General features: G+C 39.8%; 1 protein-coding gene across 1 annotated transcript in view; it reads left to right on the forward strand.

The window, feature by feature from the left end:
• map1b (microtubule-associated protein 1B) overlaps positions 1-22,825 on the forward strand; it is a 66,872-nt gene that overhangs the window by 32,696 nt on the left and 11,351 nt on the right. The window contains exons 3-4 of the mRNA XM_007899791.2: positions 18,359-18,441; positions 20,955-21,095. Coding sequence (XP_007897982.1) covers positions 18,359-18,441; positions 20,955-21,095 — 224 coding nt within the window. The remainder of the gene's footprint in view (positions 1-18,358; positions 18,442-20,954; positions 21,096-22,825) is intronic.

The raw sequence follows: 22,825 nt of genomic DNA on the forward strand, positions 1-22,825 counted from the left end.
GCCCCCTCCCAGTCACCTGTGGCATACCCCAGGGCTCCATTTGGCTTCCTCCTCTTCCTCATCTATATGTTCCCTCTTGGCGATGTCATCCGCAGACACGGGGTAAACTTCCACACGAATGTGGATGACTCACAAATCTACTTCTTCTCCAGCTGCGACGACTCCAGGTCCTGGCTCTTGCGTACCTCTCCGACCTGCTTGTCCTCCAACTCACTACCTGCTGGCTACCTTGACTGGCTCCGGTCTTCTGAATGCTCCTCATGCCTTCCATTACACTATCGGTATCCATGCTTTCAGCCAAGTGAAGTTCAGATTTGGGTTTGATTTGAGACTGCATCTTGAATTATATTATGATAAATAAAAATGATAATCCTTGCATTTGGTTATAGCACCTTTCACGTCTTGAAGTACTACACAGGATTTACTGTAAAGTGCAGTAAGTGTGTGTTTTCTAGGCGCAAACAGCAGGTAATTTGCATCCAGTAATATCCCACAAACAGCCATAGAGTGAGTGACCAATTTTATTTGGGGGATTGTTGGCCAGGACAGATATTCTGGCAAGATATCACTGAGGGTAACAAGATGCAGATTATAGGAGGGAGTTGATGAGTTCCCTAGTTTTGTGATGGGAGAAAAAAGTTTTCAGAGCGGTGCCAGCGCTAGACTTAGCTCCTCCATTACAATAATGTAATCCCAATTCCTACCATGTACTGTACTGTGCAATATTCCCCATGAAACGATTATCCATTTCCTTGTTCCAAATTGTTGAGGTCTCAGCTTCAACAGGCACTTGTAACGAATGACACATTGAGCTTGTGGGGTCTATTATGTGCTCTTTTAAACTAAGTATCACCTTTTTTGTTACTCTTTGACAAAGGCAGCTTCTTTTATGGTTTGGTTAATTGTTGTATAATGTTCTGCTTTAGTGCCAGATGCAATTTCTGTCATCACGTTGGTGTTCGTTTCTCAGTTTACAAAACTTCAGATTTTATGAGACACATTGCTAGAGCAGGATAATCCTTCAACATCCGTTAGGTTCTGAAGTAGCAGCATGCACATCTGCTCTAACACTGTTCTGTTTAATTAATGTCTTTAGATGATGCACATTTCTGATAGAATGAACGTTCCCCCTCCCCGCCCACCCCGAGTCAAAGCAATCACAGCACGTGCAACCACATTTCAAAGGCTTCCTTTAATAAAATGACACTGACATGCACTTTCTAGTATCTGTTTGACTATTTTTCCATGCCAGTTTAGAATAGCTTTATGACTTTATCAAAGAAAAATCCTATAGGTATGATAGAATCTGTAGTATTAACACTTGTAATCCATAAACGTTAAGATTTAGACAGTTATAATCTTAGATTTTATTAGCGTGAGACAGGTCAAACCAGAGTCGTGTATGTTTTTGTTACCTAAGTTGACCAGTAAAATTATCTGGGTGTTTTATTTGCAGGAAAATCTCATCAAATCCCATGGAATCCTATTAAATTCTATATAAAATCACAGAATAGAAGTTGTGTTTTGCTCAGAAAGATCCTATTGAATTGCTTTCCAAAAACTTGCTGGAAAATGTGAAATGTATTGAGCATTTGAAATGTATTAAAATGTATTTTGCCAAAAAATACATTCTAAAAATAATTTGTTTGGTTGCGAGTGGGTGTTGGGTGCATTGTTTTGCTGAGAACAGGTGTCAAATATCAGGGATGAAAAGTAGTTAACCTTGCTCAGCTCTTAAGAAATGGCATATAAAGCAAAGTGTCATCCCAATTTTGAATTGAGTTTGCATAATGGCCGTTTAGAAGTGGAAAACTACTGAGATAATTTTGAAACTAAGGAGTCTAATACAGTGTTTTCTAAAAGCATCAGAAAATATAGAATCCCACAGAACTCCACTCAGATGCCATTGTCATCTCCGACCTTCATGAGGTTGGATTATGGCCAAAGAGAGGTAACCAGCAGGAAATTGGTGTCTTAATTTTCGTTGGGACAGACACACATCCGAGTGCTTGCAGGATTCCATATTTTCAAATCCCTTTATGAATCCCCCAAATTAAACTCCAGAAAATGATTGGAAATTGTTCATGTCCTAGTGGGTAGTGCTCCAGAAAATATTATTCTACCCTAAATGGTTATTCTTTGTGTGTGAGCCTGATCAGCGAATGTCAATGAGAAATTCAACAATAGGGGTGGTGTATTACAGTTGACTTTGGTTCTTTCCTGAGTCAACATCCGTAAACCTCAGCTTTCAAAGGTTTCTGAATCGTGATCCAAACTGAGACCCTTAGCAGAATTTTCCCTTCCAAAGGCCAAGTTACCAGGATCAATTTTACAGTCCCATCATTATGAAATTAGGCACTTGATTTACAAGGAGAGGTTGCAGAAGCTGGGAATGTTCCCATTAAAAGAGAGAAGGCTCAAGAGCGATTTTACTGCATTGTTCAAAATCCTAAAGCATATTGGTGAACTGAACCTTAATTATATGTTTAACATGGTCAAAAAAATCTGTAACAAAGGAACATGGACTGAAGCTTGGCAGAGGCGAGGTAAAGAGAAAATGTAATTAATTTAATGAATATTTGGAATAACCAGTGCAGGAAAAATTCTGGAAATTCAAGAGAGAATTAGATTGCTGTTGGTGAATAATTCAATTGAGTATGAGGGATAGAGTATTGTAGGATTCATTGTTTTACATTGGAATGGCCAGATGGATCCCAATGATCTTTGCTATCAGTGCTCTAGTTAACTTAGTACACATAAAGAACCCTTTAGGATATCGTAAATCTGTATGGCTCAGTACCATGACATTCTGGATTGGTATGGTTCAATACCAGACTGGAGCTTGCATTTTGCATTTACCACTGAGTCACCGGAGGAGCTGTCAAGTGCAGTATTTCTCACAATTCATAACTCTCCTTAAAGCCATATGGAGGCTTAGGCTGACTTTAACGTGTGATATGAATTCATAATGATTCCCAAACAGAGCAAGGAGATAGCTTCTTTGACTCCAAGGATTTATTTGCTGACTTGGAAGATGGATGATAGCAGATGTTCACATGATGTGTGACTGGAATAGTAACTCGGCCTATGCGTTGGGCATCATTAGCACTGAAAGAGCAGCATGGAAACCTGGGATAAGGGCTAATAGTGGGACTGGCATAGGTACCCATCAATATTTTAGAATGAGAAATCTATTTCAGAACTGTAACAGCTCTCGGCGTTATATTATAATGAAAATTTTTTGGTCTGGTCACTCAGCAGCATTTATCATTCTGTGACTGTGTCTCTTTTGACTGTAAGGCTCTTTATTTGGAGAGAGTGTTGGAAATCTCAATTCCATGAGGGAACTGGACCACCAATGCAGTGAAAATTGCTGTACTCTCTCAGAGAGCCTATAAAGATGACTGGTGGTGCGTAATTGTCCTGTTATATCTGACCTGGTTTAACTTCATACAAGAAGTGCACTGCAGCATGTGTCTCTGTCTTCAGGAGATGGGCGAGAGGGCACCCCTGGAAGGGAGGGAATTTTTAGCAAGAAGCTTGTACGTTTATTCAGACTGAACAATATGTTAGTAATCTCTGAACTCTTAGGTTTTACTTTTTAACATGACAATTTTCTGATTGAGGAACACACTCGAAATGTTGAACCAATCTGTCTCCTTCACATGCTGATCAACCTGCTGTGAATTAACAGCATTTTCTTCTTGTAAATATCCTATTTGTTTAATTGTTTGTTTGTGAAAAAAAATCCTTTAAGGTTCCTTCCTAAAATGTACGAGAACATTGTGAGAAAGGCTGTTAGACCTATACATCAGCTCTGAGTATACCGTTAAGTCAGCGATAGTGAACGGGGATTAATTGACAGAAAGAATCTAACTCAGAGATGGGGGCGAGAAAATTCTCACCTCATCAGGTCATTGACTTGGTCACCTTCCTCCTCCTGGCTCGGCCCCAGGATCCGTTATTGTGAAGTGCTCTGAGACACCGTCCGGCGTGGAGGGCGCTATATGAATCCAAGTTGGTGTTGACTTGGGCTTGAGGAAAGACACTTCCCACAAAGCTGTAAAGTGAATGATGCATGAATGACTAGGACATTGGGAGAAGCACCCTTGTTTTTTCAATAGCACCCCCGCCACCCCACCAGCCTGAACTCGATGTGGATTTTGAAACAGCAAACTTGTGACTCAGAGGTGAGAGTGCTGAATGCTGAGCCAGGATGACACCTGCTTTACAGTATTACTGTGATGTGCTAAGAGATGTTTCAATGTGATAAAGCTCTGAAAATGAATGTTCTTTCTTTCTCTTTAGATTCTGGCACTGTACAGCCATACTCGGTGGAGTAGTCTCAAATGTCACTCATTATGCTTCCAGCTCATGCAGGCAACTAGCAGATAAGGAGTGCTTTGAGTCATAATTAGTTTTCCTCAAAAGTACCTGCACTCAATCCGTAGATTATTAATGAGGATGATTACAGAAAAGAGCAGTAATGGTACCGCATAGAAATTATTTATGATCCAGCGTCAATCTAGGACATGACCTACTCCTAGGGGAACTTACTCACTTTTTTTATTGTCTTTTACTCAATCCTCCATTATTGCAGTTGCCAGTGTCAAAATATGTTTTTTATATATGCATCCAAAAATAAAATCATTTAACATAATCACACATTAATTGTTGCGGTATACCTGCAGTCATAAAACATTGCACAGGGCACCCATAAAAACATCCATAAGTCCTTTGAATTGACACAGGCAACTAGGATGTCAGCTCCTCAAAAACATTTATGAGATCTATCTGACAATAATGCCTTTTCTGAAGACATGTTCGTTGTCATTTTATAGGTTATTTTTAGGATTGTCTGGATTGATACAAAATGGTAAACATTGCTATTCGATAATATTTTTTCCTATATTCTGCAATCTGACCCGAATGCATTTCCACTGGTTAAAAAAAATCTGTTTTTCTAATGTTTTTAATCTAATTTTTGAGTACTAAAATAGCCGACCACAGAATAAATGGTGGGAGTGCTGGAAAAAGCACTTCAGGGGGTAAAGTGCATCTTGTGAAGAAAACTCTCATTAGACAACACTGACCTGCGTAAACGCTGCTTTTAAGATACAATGCAATACAAATTACATTTGTATAGCGCCTTTCACATCGAGAGGACGTCCAAAGGCGCTGGACAGTCGGGGATTTGGACCCGAGCTGGGGGTAGGGATTGGGGGGGATGGAGTGCAAGAGGGTAGCCGAAGGCTCGGGTCGAAAAGGAGGGTTTTGAGACGTGCCTTGAAGGAGGTAAGGGAGGGAGCGAGGTGAAGGGACTGTGGGATGGAGTTCCATATGGTGGGGGCAGAAAGGCTGAAGGCCTGGCTGCTGATGATCGAGTGGGCAGGTGGGGGACGTGGAGCAGGCCAGAGCCTGCTGAGCGGAGGGAATGGACAGATGATATGGGGTCATCAGGTCGCAGAGGTAGGGAGGGGCAAGGTGTGGAAGGTCCTGAAGGCAAGGACGAGGAATTCGAATGCTATCCTCTGAGGAATGGGGAGCCAGTGGAGCCGGGCGAGGGTGGAGGTGATGGGGTCACAGAGCCTAGTGTGGGAGAGGATACAAACTGCAGAGGTCTGAATGATCTGCAGCTTGTGAAGGGAAGAGATGGGAAGGCCGACAAGCAGGGAATTGCCGTAGTTGAGCCTAGATGTGATGAATGCATGGATGAGGGTATATTCTGACTAGAATAGCAAAATTCTCACGGAACATACATAGGTTCCCTGCATGAGACATACTTTTAAGTACTGAGATGCTTTTTCCAGCATTTGTGTTATTTACATTGTTGTTTTCCGATTAAAGCATGTTTTCAACCTAGGGTTACGTTACTGATCATGAATTCTGTGTAAGTGTATGTTACCATCTCCTGGTTCATCAACAGGGCAAGCGTTGAACAAAATGTCTCAAATGGCCTGGCTGTTACAGCTGGTTCTGCTGTGTGTGTGGATTAAATTCAGTAACAGATAGTGATACTTTAACATCTGTCCTTTCATCACAGACTGCCTGGAAAACTGGGTCAATATGAAGGTCCACAGGAGAACACATTGTCTCCTACACTGCAAATGGCAGCAGAATTGAATTTGCTCTTTGTGCTATTAATTTGAAAAAATGGTCAGGACTTATTTTTTTAAATGTCTGGTAGATTAAGAGTAGAATCTCACTAATAGCATAATTAGTGATCTTGCTCTATAGCTCAGACATCCTGTCAAAGGCACAGCATAACTTTAAGGTAAAACACAGCATATACTGTTCAGGATATGCCCAGCAACTACAGTAGATTATATTTAGCAGCCAAGTGTCAGCTCGGCTTAGTGGTAGCATTCTTGCCTCTGGGTCAGAGGTTGGGGATCATAGCCCAGGTTAGCTCATGTTCCAATGCAGTGCTGGGGAATCTAGCATTGTTGGGAATGTTCTTCTTTTGGATGAGATGTTAAACTGAGATCTATCTGCTTGTCCAAGGCATAGCCTTAAAACTGGAGCTAAGTCAAAACAGAGGTCAGGAAGCATTTCTTCACACAGAGAGCTGTGATTATGTAGAATCCTCTACCCCATAATGCTGTAGAAATCAATAGGGATATTTAAAAGAGAGATTGACAGATACTTGGGTAGTAGATGTATAAAGGGGTATGGGGAAATGGCGAGACAATGTGATTAAAAGGTCTACCAAGATCAAATAAACTGGTGGAACAGACTTAATGGGCTGAATAGCCTTCTCTTGTTTTTGTTTCTCTATGCCCTCAGGTGTCCATTGAAGATCCCATGACATCATTCAAAATGAGAATGTAGTTTGTCGTGGCCAGTAATCCTCCAGATCAATTGATCATTCACTCCATGGCTGTTTGTTAGACCTTACTGTGTGCAAAATAGCTGTCGACTTTGCCTCTAAGAAACAGCTACACCACTTAATAGTAATGACTGTAAAGCACTTTAAGATGTTTTGATTATAAGGTGCTGTAAAATGTTCTCTTTCTTGTATTTCAACTAGTTTCTAAATGCAATGTTCTGCTAAGGAGATGCTCTCAGCAGATTTCTTCATTATCCCTATTATTTAACTGATGACCATGCCTCTGGTTTCAACCATCTATTTTGAGAAATAGAACTGGTTAAAAGCTGCCATTCATTGCCATCATATTCACTCCCATCTGTTTAGTATCAACTAATATACGTGGATACTGTAGATTGAGAGCACTGTAACCTAGTATAGCAGCGTGTATTAAACACCAGGACAGAGTGGAGAAGAAGCCGGTGTTCAGTTGTATCACATCGCTAGAAAATACAGGAGTTGTTGAACTGATACAAACAGTATTTTTTGTTGATAGTAACAATAGTGATCTTTTGCATGTCTTTATAATAGGAATTCCTATTATAGAAACATAGGGATTACATTTGTGGTATTCCCAACGTGTTCTCACAAATTTTGGCCCACAGGAAAAGATTGCAATTTTTAACTAAGTCAACCCCTACTCATTCATTGCATTTATATAGCGGTCTTCATGTCAGGAGGGTGGCCATAGATACGAGACAGACTTGAGCTGGTGTTTGGATTTGGGAGGGTGTGGGCTGAGGGGCTGGGGGGTAGGAAAATGTACAAAGAGGAAAGTCTTGAGATAAGCCTTGAAGGAGGCAAGGGAAGGGGACTCCAGGCTGGAATTTCTGAGGGTCATGGCAGAAAGGTGGGAAGCCCAACCGCTGATGGAGGGATGGGCAGGGTGGGGGATGTATTAACAACAACAACAACAACAAGATTATATTTGTATGGGAGGACATCCCATTAATTATATGCAGCTCATGGATGATGTGCAGGTAGGGTTCTGTTTGATCAGCATAATGTCCCACATACACATAAAGTCACTGCTAAGCATTTTCACACCAAATTACTGACATTCCACATATGTGTGGAAATTTCCATTTCTCTGTCAGGAAGTGTCTCTCCAGAGTGATGCTCCCTGCTCATTTAACCCAGAGAGTTTAGGTGAGTTTGTGAAGAACCAAGCATACAGAACACACAGTGGGTATAGTATATATAGTAGCAGGTTACCATTGGGACCAGTGGTCAGTCAGCTTCTCACTGCTTGTCTCGCCCATTAGGCTAGACAATAGAGTAATAGAGAATCTGCCTCCGCCCCCCCCCCCCGCCGCCCCCTTGAATGCTCTAATCCTCCAAGCCCCGTTAATGGTCCAGACTGGCTGGTGTGTCATCAACAATATCTTGGAGTATTGCGAATCTGCCTTGGTTGCTTAGCTCCAAAGAGATGCCAATTACTTTCCCAAGGAGGACAGTAATGTGAGGGAGGGTATGCCTCATGTACAAATATACAGCTCTCTGCAGATTATGCATTGGCCTGTATAAACGTTATGCAGCTCCTGCAGTATGAGCTATCTTAGACATTCTGGGGTCAGCTATGACAGTGCTGTACATCATACCCGATGGTACCAATCAAACACTCATTTATTAATTGAAACTAATAAAACTTTCATGCATTAGACTTTGGTGCATAAAGTCACATTGCATTTTCTCTGGTTGAACACACTTGTGCACAAGCCAGCAAAGCGGATTTAAATCTTTCCCTTGTTAATAAAGATCTAATTTGCCCATAGACATCTGGCAGCAAATTCAGTGAGCACCATTACCACTGATGTGTCACTGCTTTTCTGAGTCATTGATTGCTTCTGTACAGCACCAGAATTATAATGCACAAGCTGCGTTATATTTTATGAACATGTATTAAAATACTGAGTATAATCTGTTTATCAGTCATTATCTGCTTCTGTGCATATAGTTAGTAATCTTGATTTTCAAAACATTTCATAATGCCTTTGATCTAGTTCTACTTTTTCTCCTTTAACGAACGAAAACTTGCTAAGTCTTGCTAAGATTTCATTCAACAATTGGCAAATTCTGGATGCTCTAAAATGCCACATAAATAAAATAAATTTAGACCCAGGTGTAATTTCTTCCCCACTTATCTGATTGATATATCTGAAAGCATTTCACAAGTATCTACTGTCCAGTGTAACCTCTATACTGCATAATGGGCTTTGACAACCCCAACTGTTACAGTTATGACCAAGGCTCACACCTGAACTCCAACCTATCTCCAGTTGCTATTTTTGATTTGCATCATTCACATTTTTCTTATCACTTGAAATATTGTTTCATGACGCTTTACAGATATAAAGTCTGGTGGACTTTTTTTTTCCAAATGATATTTATTTGCTGTGGAAAATGGATTGTTCCAAGAGTTCATCATGTAGGCTCCTCTGAGAAAACTCTATAACTAAACATCAAATTGGTTCCCTTGTTCCATTTTGAAAGTCTCAGTCTAGCAGAAAAGGCCAGGGTATTTAAAGCAGCATTATGGAAATGTTTCAGAATCCTCTTCACAGCGTTTCACGCTGATGACATTGTTATTCAGAAGATGTATGTTGTGAGTCACAGCAGCCAAGAAGGAGATTAAAGGGGATGTGTTTCTTTAAACTTTTACAACCAAATATGGAACAGTTTAGCTGTGGTGTGTGCCCAGCGGTGCTCCTGTTTGGTGAGATCAGAAAAGCTACCGGGCCGAAAGGAAAGAGCTGAGGCTGAATAACAATGAACTGCATTTCATTTGGCGAGTTTATCTTTATTCAGAAGTTCTCGGCTGCAGACAGCCCTTAGCATAAGTGTTGAAGGATAGAGTTTAACCTATATATAATGGGACTTCCATTATTTTCCTTTCCATTGTACTTATTGTGTTCACTTCCCCGACAGTTCCCGCTCGGTTCAGCTCAGATTTCTCCTGTTTTAATGGTAAAGGTGATAATTTGATATTTTTAAATAAATGCTAAACGTTGAAAAATATCATAGATCTAATCATTCTTCAAGTAACCTTGCACCAAATTTAAAATGTATAAATATCAGTTATACATTCAACAAGAGAATGTGGCAAGTCCCAGTTATACTGAGCCATTTGTAACATAATTCTCATCAAACATATAGTAAAGATCATTTAATGTTTAAATATTTCCAAGATTCAACAACAAAATTACATTAATATGATGCCTTTCATATCGGGAGGGTGTCCCAAGGTGCTGGATGTTGCCAGACTGATTGATAAAATACAAAATCAATTGTAGTTCATGAAAGTCACCTCAAAAATAAACATAGGTTGATCTGAATGTTGCTGCTTGTGAATTCTTAACATGAGAAAAGATGAAATAATGGATGGCATGATTCCTCTTTAAGAATAAATCCACTGTATCTCTGGATGTGCAGTGTTTTTTATTGCAGCAAATGTGTAATTAAAGTGTTGATAATTCCCTGTTAAAAGATTTTCACTTCATGTTAATTCTCATTCTGTATAAAGCTGTACAGAGAAGGAAATAAAGGAAAAAACTGATGTTTTACCAGTCAGACATTTCTTTAGGCATTAACGTATTTAAAATGTAACTGTAACCCTGCCTGTGAATATCAAGTAAAGTGACGCAAATCAAAGCCACACAGGGAAGAAGCTTCCTTTTTTAAAAAAAATCTCGAAGATGGGATAAGGTGCTATATCAAATGCAAGGATTATTATGATTATAAAAATATTCTTTATTAACAGAGGACCTTATATTAAACCTCACAATGTTCTAACAGAAGATTTGTAGAGTTTCTCAATTGGTTTCAATCCAAAGCAGTGATAATGTCAAGCAGGTGGAAGCCATATTGGGGATTTGAGGTCCACAGGATCACAGTTGCAAAGGGCAAATTCAGGACAGGCATCAGATGCTGGATGCATTTAACAAACAGCTTGATGTTGTAATGGGAGGATGGTTAATTAGGCAGGATGAGATCAAATGGGCTGAAGAACCTTCATCTGAACCTCTCGTATGATCTTGTGATCATTATTGGATCATCATTATTGGTCTAGTCTGAGCCTATTAGACCATTTTGTCTCAGAATTTAGTATTGCACAGAATTGTGGAAAATACTTTAATTTGGAGCCTACTTTTTAAGAATTGCAGAAAAACAGCTGCCAGATTTAGGGATCCTGCTTCCGGAGAGTATTACACAAAAGCCAAGATTTGGGGACCCCAGAATGCGCATTGGAGTGTGTGGAGTCTAATCAGCTAAAACCGCATAGTTTCCTGGTGAGAGCACTGTCTAGCAAGCTTTTGTGCTGCTTGTCCAGCTATGATGAATATAATAAAAATAGAATGCAATATAATACAGCTCCTATGTTCCTTTATGTATTCCTATGTTCCTATGACCACCCTATCCTTTAGGGCTTTGGTTTGCAGGGTGAACAGGAGCTGAGGGGGGAAGAATCTCTGCTCCCAGTGACTGTTCTGCTCTTCCAAAACTTGCCCATGAGCCAGGCTGGTTGTACGGTCATCAGCAGTGCCCTGGAATACTGCAGTCCAGCCTGGCTCAGGAACTGGACTACCGAGACCGCCACAGAGGGCTGGCTCGATTCTGACATTCCGTTGCCAAACATGTCACCTTGAAGCCAGTTCAACTCCAAGGAGACCCCGCTTACCTTCCCCAAGGAGGATAGTCACTAGTTGATCATTTGACAAAACGGTCTTACAGGCTAAGACGAGTGAACTTTCAGGTGTATATACCTTAATATTTAGCAACACAAAATGAAGCAGTTTTCTTAAGCCAAGCTTATGCTATAATTAACATTTGCTTTCAAAGTAGATGATGTATTGCCATATATCTGGCAGGTTTGTGCAGTCAAGTCACTTGAGAACTGATGTTAGCTGTTCCTGTCCTAAGGGGGGAGTGATTGCTATCAGCAGAGGAAAGTATAACGCCAGCATTCTTCCAGGTGAGATCTGAAGATAGGCAAAGAGAAAGTAAGTTGGAGGGATTGAGCTTGGGAATTCAAGTAGGTCAGGCCATAGTGTCTGAAAGCACCCCTGCCGATGGTGGAGGGGTCCAAGGGATGTGCAGAATGCCCAAGCTACCTGAGCGAAGCAAGCGGGTAGAGGAGTGGACTGAACAGGCTGGGAAGGTAGGGAGGTTCCAGAGCATGAAGTGATTTGCACTGTGAATGCAAGGATCTTGAAATCGATCCATTCAGCACCAGAGAGGCAGTGGAGCCTGGCAAGGACTGGATGATGGGAGTTTTATTGGTTTTATTGCGGTTATTTGAGGTTTGGAGTTGAAGTGCTACCGTATTTCTGAAAACCTTAAACAAATCTTTCTCCAAGCCTGGCGACAAATGGTCCTAGCTAAAGACAACTGTGTGCTCTTCCATAACCAACAGTAAGAGAAGAAATCAATTGATCTGTAAGCAACACGCGATCCTGTGTTCACGGACAAGGGTCTATTGAATGAACAAAATAATGCTTGTTTAAAAGTAATGAATAGGCACTTGTGGATCACATTCGGTCCAGACAAAGTCTGAAAATTCAGTCACTCCTCAAGCAGGATAAATAGCCAAAAGCACACCACTTTCAGTGTGTCAATTTTGGCTACGTTTGTATCATTCTCGCCTCTGGGTCAGAAGATTTTGGGTTGGAGCTCTATTTTGGGAGTGCTGCACTGATGGGGGTGTCATCTTTTGGATGACGCATTTAAAGATCACAAGATTAGTTCAGGAAGAGAAACCCTCAGCCTATTTGTTCTCATCCTTACAGAATACAACAACAACAATTTGCACTTATATGGAGCCCTCCACACAGGGTAGCGTCTCAGAGCGCTTAACAATGGCTGCCTCTGAGCCGTTAGGGGGGTTGGGAGGTGGCCGTAAGCACGGTTGAAGAGGAAGCTTTTCAGGCGGGACTTGAAAAAGGGGAGAGAGGGGGCAAGGAGGAGGGATTGAGGGAGAGTGAACCAGAGTTTTGGGGCCAGTGCCTAAAAGCGCGACCTCCGATGGTGGGGGGGGTGGTTCGAGGGATGAGCAAGAGGCCAGTCGAGCGGAGGCGTCGGTTGGTGGTTTGGGTGGGGAGGAGGTCGGAAAGGTAGGGAGGTGCCAGAGAGTGAAGGGATTTGAACATGAGTGTGAGGATCTTGAAGTCGATCTGTTTGGTACCCAATGCCCACCTATCCATCCTCCTGTTAAAGAATCCAGCTGTTTTTTAAATGAGCCCAATGTCTTGGCCTCAACCACTCTTCTTGGCGACCTGTTCCAGTCATTATATCCTCCCAGTAAAGAAATGTTTCTAGCTTCAGCATGACTTCTGGGGATTTAAACTCAACTGATTTGACAATATAGCCCAGCATCCTGCTTGCTTTGTTTACAACTGCCTCACACTGTTTTAACATAGTGGGGGCTGAGCGCACACCGCTAGATCACTTTCAGCTCCCCTTGGCGAGCTCTATCCCACCCATTGATTACTTGAGTTTCCTATTCTTATTTCCTATATGTAATGTCTTGCATTATCTGTATCAAACTTCATTTGCCAGTTATCTGTGCATGTGGATACCAAGCAGAAGTTGCATCTTTTTGTTCAGGAGGACGTGAATTTATCCTATTGAATTTAACCCGGTGTCCTGGCCAACAGTCCCCCAGAAAAATTGATCATTCACCTCATGCCTGTTTATGTGGTCTTGCTATGTGCAAAATGGTTACCCTGTTTCCCAAAAAACAATTGGTAATTCATGTAATTTGGGACTATAAAAATGCAAGTACCTTCTTTGAACCTTCACATTGTACAGAGATTTGTCTGGTTGTAGGAAAGTCTGGATTTACCAACCAGATGCCTTCTACTGCAGAAACACATGGGCCTGTTACTGTAGTGATTCATAGTATGAGGAGGCTGCTATTTCTAAGGTTTCCAAGCTCTATAAAATTATTACCTTGATTTTTTGCTGTTAAATAAAAAACATAATTGGACCAACAAATGTCATGCCTCCTGTGGTAGATGGGAAGAAAATGCAGTGGATTTTGTCTCAAATATTAAGATGTTTACCTGGATAGAATGTAATGTCTTCTTAATGTTTGCTAACACTTTGTGGCATGTACCAAAAACCCGACTGCTTATTTTATGTGAAAATATTTGAAAACGTAAGTGGTAGGTAGAAAAATGTAAATTGATGTATTCAATGAGTGAGACACACATTGCATTTAAAATAATTAAACTTGAGGTTGTGAATCTATACAGTAGTTGAGGAGAAGAGTACCGGATGTTAGATCCTTTGCGTAATTGGAACGATTTTGATTTTTGGTGTTGCCCATACTGGCTTTTGTCAAGCAATACCTATTTTATTCATTTCCAGTTTGTTTAAGGTAAACCCATACATAATCTGAGGACAATGTTAATCCAACCCATGACATCCACTGCATCAAACTTTTTGTCTTGGTTGCAAATAATTAATCAATAACATTTATGATCCAGTTGTGAATGCTGAGCACGATGCAGGAAATAATCCAGTCAATGCTGCATTTCTCTGGAAATACAATGAAGACGTAAACCGTATTGTTTTATTAAATTATTCCTCTGACAGTTAAGTTGCCAAAGGGCACATCAAATGGTGTACGATTTGCAAATTTATGTTTAATCTCTAGTTTAGAGAAATTATGAATCATGTTCAAAAGTAATCTTCCTCCAAGCGTAACAAATCCTGATAAACTGGTAAATGGATTCAATTGCACCGGGAACTCCATCAGTTTATCCCCCGTGATTTGTACACTTGAAATATCAAAGAAGAAAATAGACATAAAGCAAATATCAATAGCAATGGAATATACAAGTAACTGAGCCTTTCTGTACCTAAGCACAGAACAGTCATTAGCTATTCCTTCATATAAAGGCTGCATTGAGCTGCAATTTCCACATTCCGATTAATGTATATGAAAAATAGTTAACCTAATCAATCAAATGTAACCTGTAACATTTAACCCTCAAAATTGAATAGTGCATTTGACTGTTGAGAGAAACAGAAAATCTAATGGTAAATGCACATGTCAAGAAAGATTTTCTGAAGGAATGACTTAAATACTTACGTTGCTAACAACATGGACTGGGAATGGGGGAAAGGATAGCATTTAGTTAAGACTTAAGCCATTATTATGCTGCTGTGCTGGAGAGGCAGGAAATGTCTTCTAGGAAACAGCAGTTCTACAGCCTTGGTTTTCATTGGTACTAAATATCTTATGTTGCAGTGATGAGAGTATTCTCAATGAGGTAAGTAAATCCTTTAAATCCAGCATTAATCTGCTCTTGTACAAATCCCTTATCCTTTAGATCACACACTAAACACTATTTACACGCTACTTAATTAAGTGCCATTTTACTTGAATTCCTTCCTATCCTCAACTCCAACAATTTATCATATAAGCGCTTTGGGATGTCCTCCTGATGTGAAAAGCGCTATATCAAATGCAAGGATTATTATATAAAAAAACAAACCCACGATGTAAAAAACACATGAATCACTGACAATCTGGAAGAAAAAAGATCCCATGTTCAAATCAAGTCTTCCTCCTCTGCAAATTGCCAGGGCCTGATGATCTTTGGATTATGCAGTTGTGTAATTTGCTGAGTGCAGTTACAGGGCAATCTGTAGGAAGTCCTCCTGGGAGCTGAAAGTGCTGGTAATTCACTTTGTATTGATCACTAATGCAGGGCACCAGCATTAAAAAGCCGTGTTGTCTATAGACCAGCATTTGCAGTGATTTCTAAGGCAGAGTGATGGGAAAGCCATTATTGGTTATTCTTTACATCAATTAAGCAGTTCTCAGAAGCAATCTATTGTGAAATGATCTATGTTCATAATCAGTATTCTGCATCATCCATCTCATTTCTTTAAATTGAAGCCATCAATTTCATTTTTAGGTACAGTTAAAGAGTCCTTTGTATTTCCCGTCTCTTCAGATCAAGGTTAAGCAGTTTTTTAAAATGTGTTTTTTGTATATTTTCAATGAACGTGTTTTTATTAAAGAGTTACCTGTTTAAAAGTGAGGTGAGGGGTGTTGGGAGTTGGGGGGGTGGGGGGTGGAGTACTGAACATGCTACTTTCTTAACAAGATTTGCACCTGAAAGAATATGATTAATTAAATTTAAAAAAATTTGGTCACTCAATCCATGACTTTGTGGAACACTGCTGTGTGCAATTAGCTGCCGCATTTTGCCTACAAAATATAGTCAATTCACTTTACAGTATATTCCGTGAGTGATCTGAGACATCTCAATGATGTGATAAGGCAGGCTATCAAATGCAAGGATTATCATTGTTATTTTAAAATAAGTGTTTAGCCTCTGGCTTTGCTGCAAATGGACTGCGAGAGGAATCATGCTCTTTGTTCCTGTGTCCTGTCCCAGGGTTGGTTGATTCAGGCAATGCCAACTGCAGGAATCAAGTGAATCATCATTTTTTTTATCCTTGCATTTGATATAGCGCTTTTCACGTTGGGAGGACGTCCCAAAGCGCTTCACAGAACACACTGTAAAGTGAATTGACTGTATATTTGTGGGCGAACGCGGCAGCCAATTGCGCACAGCAATGTCCCACAAACAGTCATGGATTGAAAATGACCAATTTATTATTGTTTTTGGTTTTGGAGGGATTATTATTAGGAGTGTGGAGTAAGGAAATTTGCCCAAGGTTTCGCCCTGCCTGGAATTGAACTCAGGTCTCTCGCTTGCAAAGCGAGTGCTCTAACCACTGAGCTACAGGACCCTGAGCACAAGTGGGGCAGGGGTAAGTTTGGGAAATCAGAACACTGAGGTTGGTTACAAAAATAAATAGATGGTGATTCATTGACAATGTATTTTAAAACAAAGGTGACATCATCTTGAAGAACTCTTGTGGAGTCCTGTAGCTCAGTGGTTGAGCACTCGCTTTGCAAGCGAGAGACCTGAGTTCAATTCCAGACAGGGCGAAACCTTGGGCAAATTTCCTTACTCCACACGCCTAATAATAATCCCTCCAAAACCAAAAACAATAATAAATTGGTCATTTTCAATCCATGACTGTTTGTGGGACATTGCTGTGCGCAATTGGCTGCCGCGTTCGCCCACAAATATACAATCAATTCACTTTACAGTGTGTTCTGTGAAGCGCTTTGGGACGTCCTCCTGACGTGAAAAGCGCTATATCAAATGCAAGGATTATTATTATTATTATTATAAGGCCAATGTATTATTATTATGTTTCCAAAGCTTTGTTGATTATACTTTCAAAGGAGGCATTCATCAATCAGACCCCAGTGCTATTACCACTTGGGAATGGGTACTGTCATTTTTAAACAGATGTGTGAGCTGAGCCATCAGAGAAGTTCCATCCCCCACCATTTTCTTTCATCTCATCTATCTTTCATTCCTCTTCAGTCTTTCAACCAGTCTTTCTTTCCTTCATTTTCCCATTACCTTAATGGCTTGAATGTTCTGCTTAATGTAGGTGACTTATTGAATGTATAATGTAGTGATTTTACCTGCACAAAAGATCATGGGTAAAATCTACCATCAATTGTGAGTGGCGCACAGTTATTAACATCTCATTTAAATCCTCACCTTTGTGGCTAAATTGGTTATTGCTAATAGCATTCATTGTCTTAAGCATTTCATGTAAGAAAATGCCCCTACTCCTTGATGGTTTAATCTATTGGCTTTCAGTGTTGAAAGTCTGGGATATTCTATGGAATACTCCTGCCTTTAGCAACTATGTGGTCATACTGTGGAATACAGTGATGATTAATCCAGATGTGCCATCTCTGGATCCTAACGCCCTGAGTGTTGAATGAAAACTTGAGAAAAAATAAGAGTTCATTAAGTTTGCAAAGTGAGAGGTTAGATTATAGAATGTAACACTTCAAACTAACTCAATGTATGAAGTCTGTTAAAACACGATAAGCTGTTACAGCGAATGCAAATGTTATCTATGTACAGAAGAACATTATAAAGCTCATGAAAAACATTTGTGTCACTAAATGTTTACATGTGTGGTATTATTTTTATATGTGGGATTTTGATGTTAACCAGAACTTTCCTTTGATTTACTCCCCATATAATTTGCCACTGTACTCATGACAGTAGCCAAGGTCAGCAGTAACCCAAATCACATTAAGTTAGAGCTCGTGGAGGCAAGAACAGTAATGTTGGACTATGTTTTAATGACAACATCCCCATTTCAAAAGAACACAAGATTAGTTTGGATGAAGAAGACCTATCCAATCTCATCTCTCCAGAACACCCACCTTATTGTCTTCCTATCACAGCATCAAGCTGCTTTTTAAAAGACTCGTGTCCTGGCCTCTTCCTGAAGTGATTCTGCAGTTAAACATGACCCTGGAAAGCTAGCAGAGTGTGACTTTGGGGGTGAATATTACTCATAGAGTTCCTTGGCCAGTTTGTTCTGGACTTTGTTGATATTCAGTTGCCTTCTTTCTTTTCTCAATAGGTCAGAAAATCCTTCACCACAGAAGTGATGTTTTGGAAACAGTTGTCCTCATTAACCCTTCTGATGAGGCAGTGAGCACTGAGGTAAGGTATCCAGTAGGAGGTGCATGAAGGGATGGTAAAGTATAATAAATAGGACACAGATGATCCTATGCTTTAACCTTGGGATGTCCTCCCGACGTGAAAGGAGCTTCATAAATGTAATTTGTTGTTGTTCCTGAAAAACCCTGGAGTTTTAGTAGATTGAGGAATTTATAGTATTATGTAATAATAATAATAATAATAATAAATGTCATAAGGGAGGTGGGTGGAACTAGAATGACTGGGTTTGGGTTATTTTCAAATGCAAGTCCTGTTATCCATGCATTATATTGCGTTTTTTGGAAATTTATGAGGGTGCTTATGATCTATTCAGATCTCTGAGTGAAATATGAATTATTTAATGTATATAATATGCTCTTACTCAAGTTTATATAGATATATATATGGCTTCAATATCCCTGGCCCAGGGAGGCAAAATAAACAGTTCAGGTTTCTGTTCCTATCTAGTGTCCCTGGGATAGAAAGTGCATGTATGTGGACATAGGGCTCAGACAAGGTCAAGTGCACTTGTTATGATAATAATAATCCTTGCATTTGATATAGCGCCTTAAAATACATCTGAGACGTCTCAAAGCGCATCACAGAATATACTGTAAAGTGAATTGACTGTATATTTTGTGGGCACTTTGAGATACCTCCACAATGTGATAAAGCGCTATATCAAAATGTAAGGACTAGTATTATTATTAATACAAGTCCCACTTTTGACAACATACATGACATGAATTAAACTGTACCATTCTCTAAAGGACAACATGCTAAAGCCTTTCGGAATGCCCAGAAAGTACATTTGCATTTTTAAAATAAGTATTTCAGCCCACTCTCTACTCAGATTAGTAGATTGTTATTATAATGAATAAAGATTACTTCCAAGAATTTCAAACAGATGTTCACATTGATACAACTAGATAGATAATGTTTAGAACCACTGCATGGATGTTTGAGGCAGAGTTGTGACAGAGATAGCAGTAAATGGAAGTAACAGGGGCAATATGATTTTTTCACCCATTTCATAGTCGACCAGTCTGATATTGTAAATCATTACAGGTTTTGTGTGGGTGACATGAAGGTTTAAAAAAAATTCAATCCTTGAATTGCCTCTTTTTACATCTTTAAATTGGTTTTGACCTCCAAAGACTAAATGTGATTAAAGACTTGTGATGCTAATAGGGCAATAGCTTTAATTCACACCCTAAGGAAGTAATTCTGCTGTTTATAAAATAATACCTTTCACACATCTTGGCTTCCAGCCTAAACCAGCTGCTGTTAAAGGATGACCAATTCTCCAGTGGCTTCCAAACAGTGAACAGGACCTATCATTTTAATTTAGAGGAACTGAAATAAATTACCCTGACTCCAACAGGAAGCTTTGGGATGAAATCTAATATTGTGACGTTGTAGAATTGAACTGAAGCCTGTTTGTCTGGCCTCTGCTGATAACCCTCGCTTCAAGTGAAGAGACGTTGCAACAGGAAGTCACTCAATACATCTTCAGCAAATTTAAATTTAATTGCAATTTGATGGTAGAATCTGAATTATCTAGAGGGAGAAAAATCACTCAGCTCTTTGGCTTGTTAGTTTTAGATCACCTTCTCAATTCTGATGAACAATGGAAGCATTTGAAGTTATAGTCCCTGCATTTGATATATCTCTTAAAGAGCTTCACAAACTTTTATTGTGCAGTGTAGGCCCTATGTATTTGTAGATGAATGTGGCAGCCAATTTGCACACAGCATTACGCATGCGCAGTGTAGATTGTTAATTAAATTGGATTTTGTATGACTTTTACAGTTTTTACACAGCTCGGACTTTGCGTAGATCATATTAAATGTTATAGTCCAGACTGATAAAACTTATGTGAGTTTTACTGTACAGTAAAGTGTATTTTATTGTATACAAATTGTTTATTGTGTAAAGATGTTTGGTGTTTACATATAGCATGGAAGTACAGTATCATTGTCCTTTAATACACTACAGTACATCTTCTGAGAACTGCACAGAAGTAAGTGATAGGAAACAGAAAATAAGCATATTGATAAGACACATATGCCTCTACATAAACATACACCTATATTGTACTTAAACGAATTTCAACAAATAAGTTGACAATCGTGAGGCCTGGGGTTGTGCGCAGGTGCAGGATGTTGTTGTAGGTCTTCCTGGCTTACAGTGACCCTAGTGGCCTCGCGGAGGACTTGTGCCTACATAGTTAGTCCTCATAAAGAGTCACTGAGCTATTTCCCTTTGGAGTGACGATATATCAGGAGTTTACTGTCGTTTGTGGGAATCATTGCACCCTAGCAGTCTATGGCACAGTTGAATTGTCAGTGCACTCTATATCTTATTATGTGAATACTGAGCAAGGTGCATTAATAATAATAATAATAATCCTTGCATTGGTTCTGCATTATTGAGAGCCACTAACCACTGCTGTAATAGCTGGAACTCTCACTGCAGGGCTGTTCGAGAACTAAAATATGATGCTCTCTTGCCAGGTCCGCTTGATGATCACTGATGCTGCTCGCCACAAGCTGCTGGTGCTGACCGGACAGTGCTTTGAAAACACAGGAGAACTGATCCTTCAATCTGGCTCATTCTCATTTCAGAATTTCATTGAAATTTTCACTGATCAGGAGGTGAGTATCTGAAAATGCCAACACTGATTTGTATTGGAGCCTCATTTTAGTTTCAGTTTTGGCATTGCAGAATAGCACATTGCCAATAGAGTGAGCTGTCTAATGTGGTGGTAGTCAACAATGTTTTGGAGCCGAAGTTTCAAGCGTAACAAAAAGACTGTTGTTAATAAAGCCTGCTCACTACTGCTGTCTTGAAAAGTGTAGAGCAAGCAGTTTTGCTTACATTCAATCACTTCTTCTTAGCAAAGCAGAAATGTCCTAACAATAAAACAGCTGACTTGGGAATGCTTTTAAAACCCAGGCAGTCTTGGAAAACACATCACAATTGGATTCAGAACCACAGTGAATCATGTCTGACCTTGGAATGTTTAATTGTAATTAATTTTCCTAAATACAACCCTTTAAAGCAGATGCAGTGAAGTCTTTTGTTGCCTGTTTCCATTTATCAGCCAAAAGGGTTGCCGCGAGTTGCGAATGACCAGGCTTCGCTCTAGTTTTATATTGCTCGTCTTAGAGAAGCATTAATAATCGATGGTTTTGCATTACAAAAAAACAAAGTAAAACTGTCTGGCAAGCTTTCTCTGTTCTTGTCCAGCTAGGACCACAATTAAGGTTTTGGCTTGCAGGGTTAACAGGAGCTGAGTAGGATGATTCCCTATCCCCAGTGACTAGTCCGCCCTTCCAAGGCCTGCCGAGTTGCCAGGCTGATTGTGTGGTCATCAGCAGTGCCCTGGAATACTGCAGCTCACCTGGTTTAGGAACCGGACTACTGAGACCACCACAAGGGACTGGCTCGATTCCAATATTCCATTACCCAATATGTCATCCTGGAGCCAATTCAGCTCCAAGGAGAGACCCCTTTTACCTCCCTCCCCGGAGGATAAGGTGTAACAAGCTGATCACATGCTGCAAATGAATACTGTTCCCTTATTTGCTTCATTTAGAATAAGCCATGAAAACTTGCATCTGACTGGTTAAAGAACATGAGCGAAACACGGTTAAACATCCAAATGTAATAGTGCATAAATATTTTGCAAAACATCCGTACAGGCTAACATAGAGAATGCCTTAAGTATGTACCCTCAAATCAGTTGTGTTGAGTTAATGGGTGATGTGTAACACTTCTCTGTAGATTGGGTTTCCCTGGATTGGGTTTGCTGGACTTGGATTTCTCAGAGCATTGGTACAATAACACAAATTAAGAGTTTGAAAAGGTTTCTTTCAGAAATCTTCTCATTTCTCTGGGTCTTGAATCTGAAATAAGAAGAGAACAGTGGCAACATGTAGATGCACATGAAAATGTGGGCGAAAAGGTGCAGTTTTTGGAAGTTGGAAATTGATAATTCAAGATATATAGATTGTAAAGTTCAGGGTTATTGAAAGAATATGAAGGTTTTTAGAAACAAAGTGACAATAATTCAGTATTATTTGACTCCATAATCTATCAAATTACAATTTCCTCAAGACAGTTGTTTTGGCTGGTAACACAGGAATTTCCATGTGTCAGTGGCATGAATTGGGACTCTTAAACATGGTGAATGGTTTCCACATGTGTCAGATACCCGCAAAAAATATTGCCTGATAAGATTAGGATGGTGTCTGTAAGACATTTTTAAAATAATTATTTTGCAATATTTTTTGGTGTATTTCCAATCTGAATATTTCTGCTAAAGCCATTACCCTTTGGGGGTTAATAGGCTGCAGTGGAAGGATTTTGTAAAGGGAAGCAC

This window comes from Callorhinchus milii, unplaced genomic scaffold (assembly GCF_018977255.1).
Source record: "Callorhinchus milii isolate IMCB2004 unplaced genomic scaffold, IMCB_Cmil_1.0 Scaffold1, whole genome shotgun sequence".
NCBI classification, from domain to species: Eukaryota; Metazoa; Chordata; class Chondrichthyes; order Chimaeriformes; family Callorhinchidae; genus Callorhinchus; species Callorhinchus milii.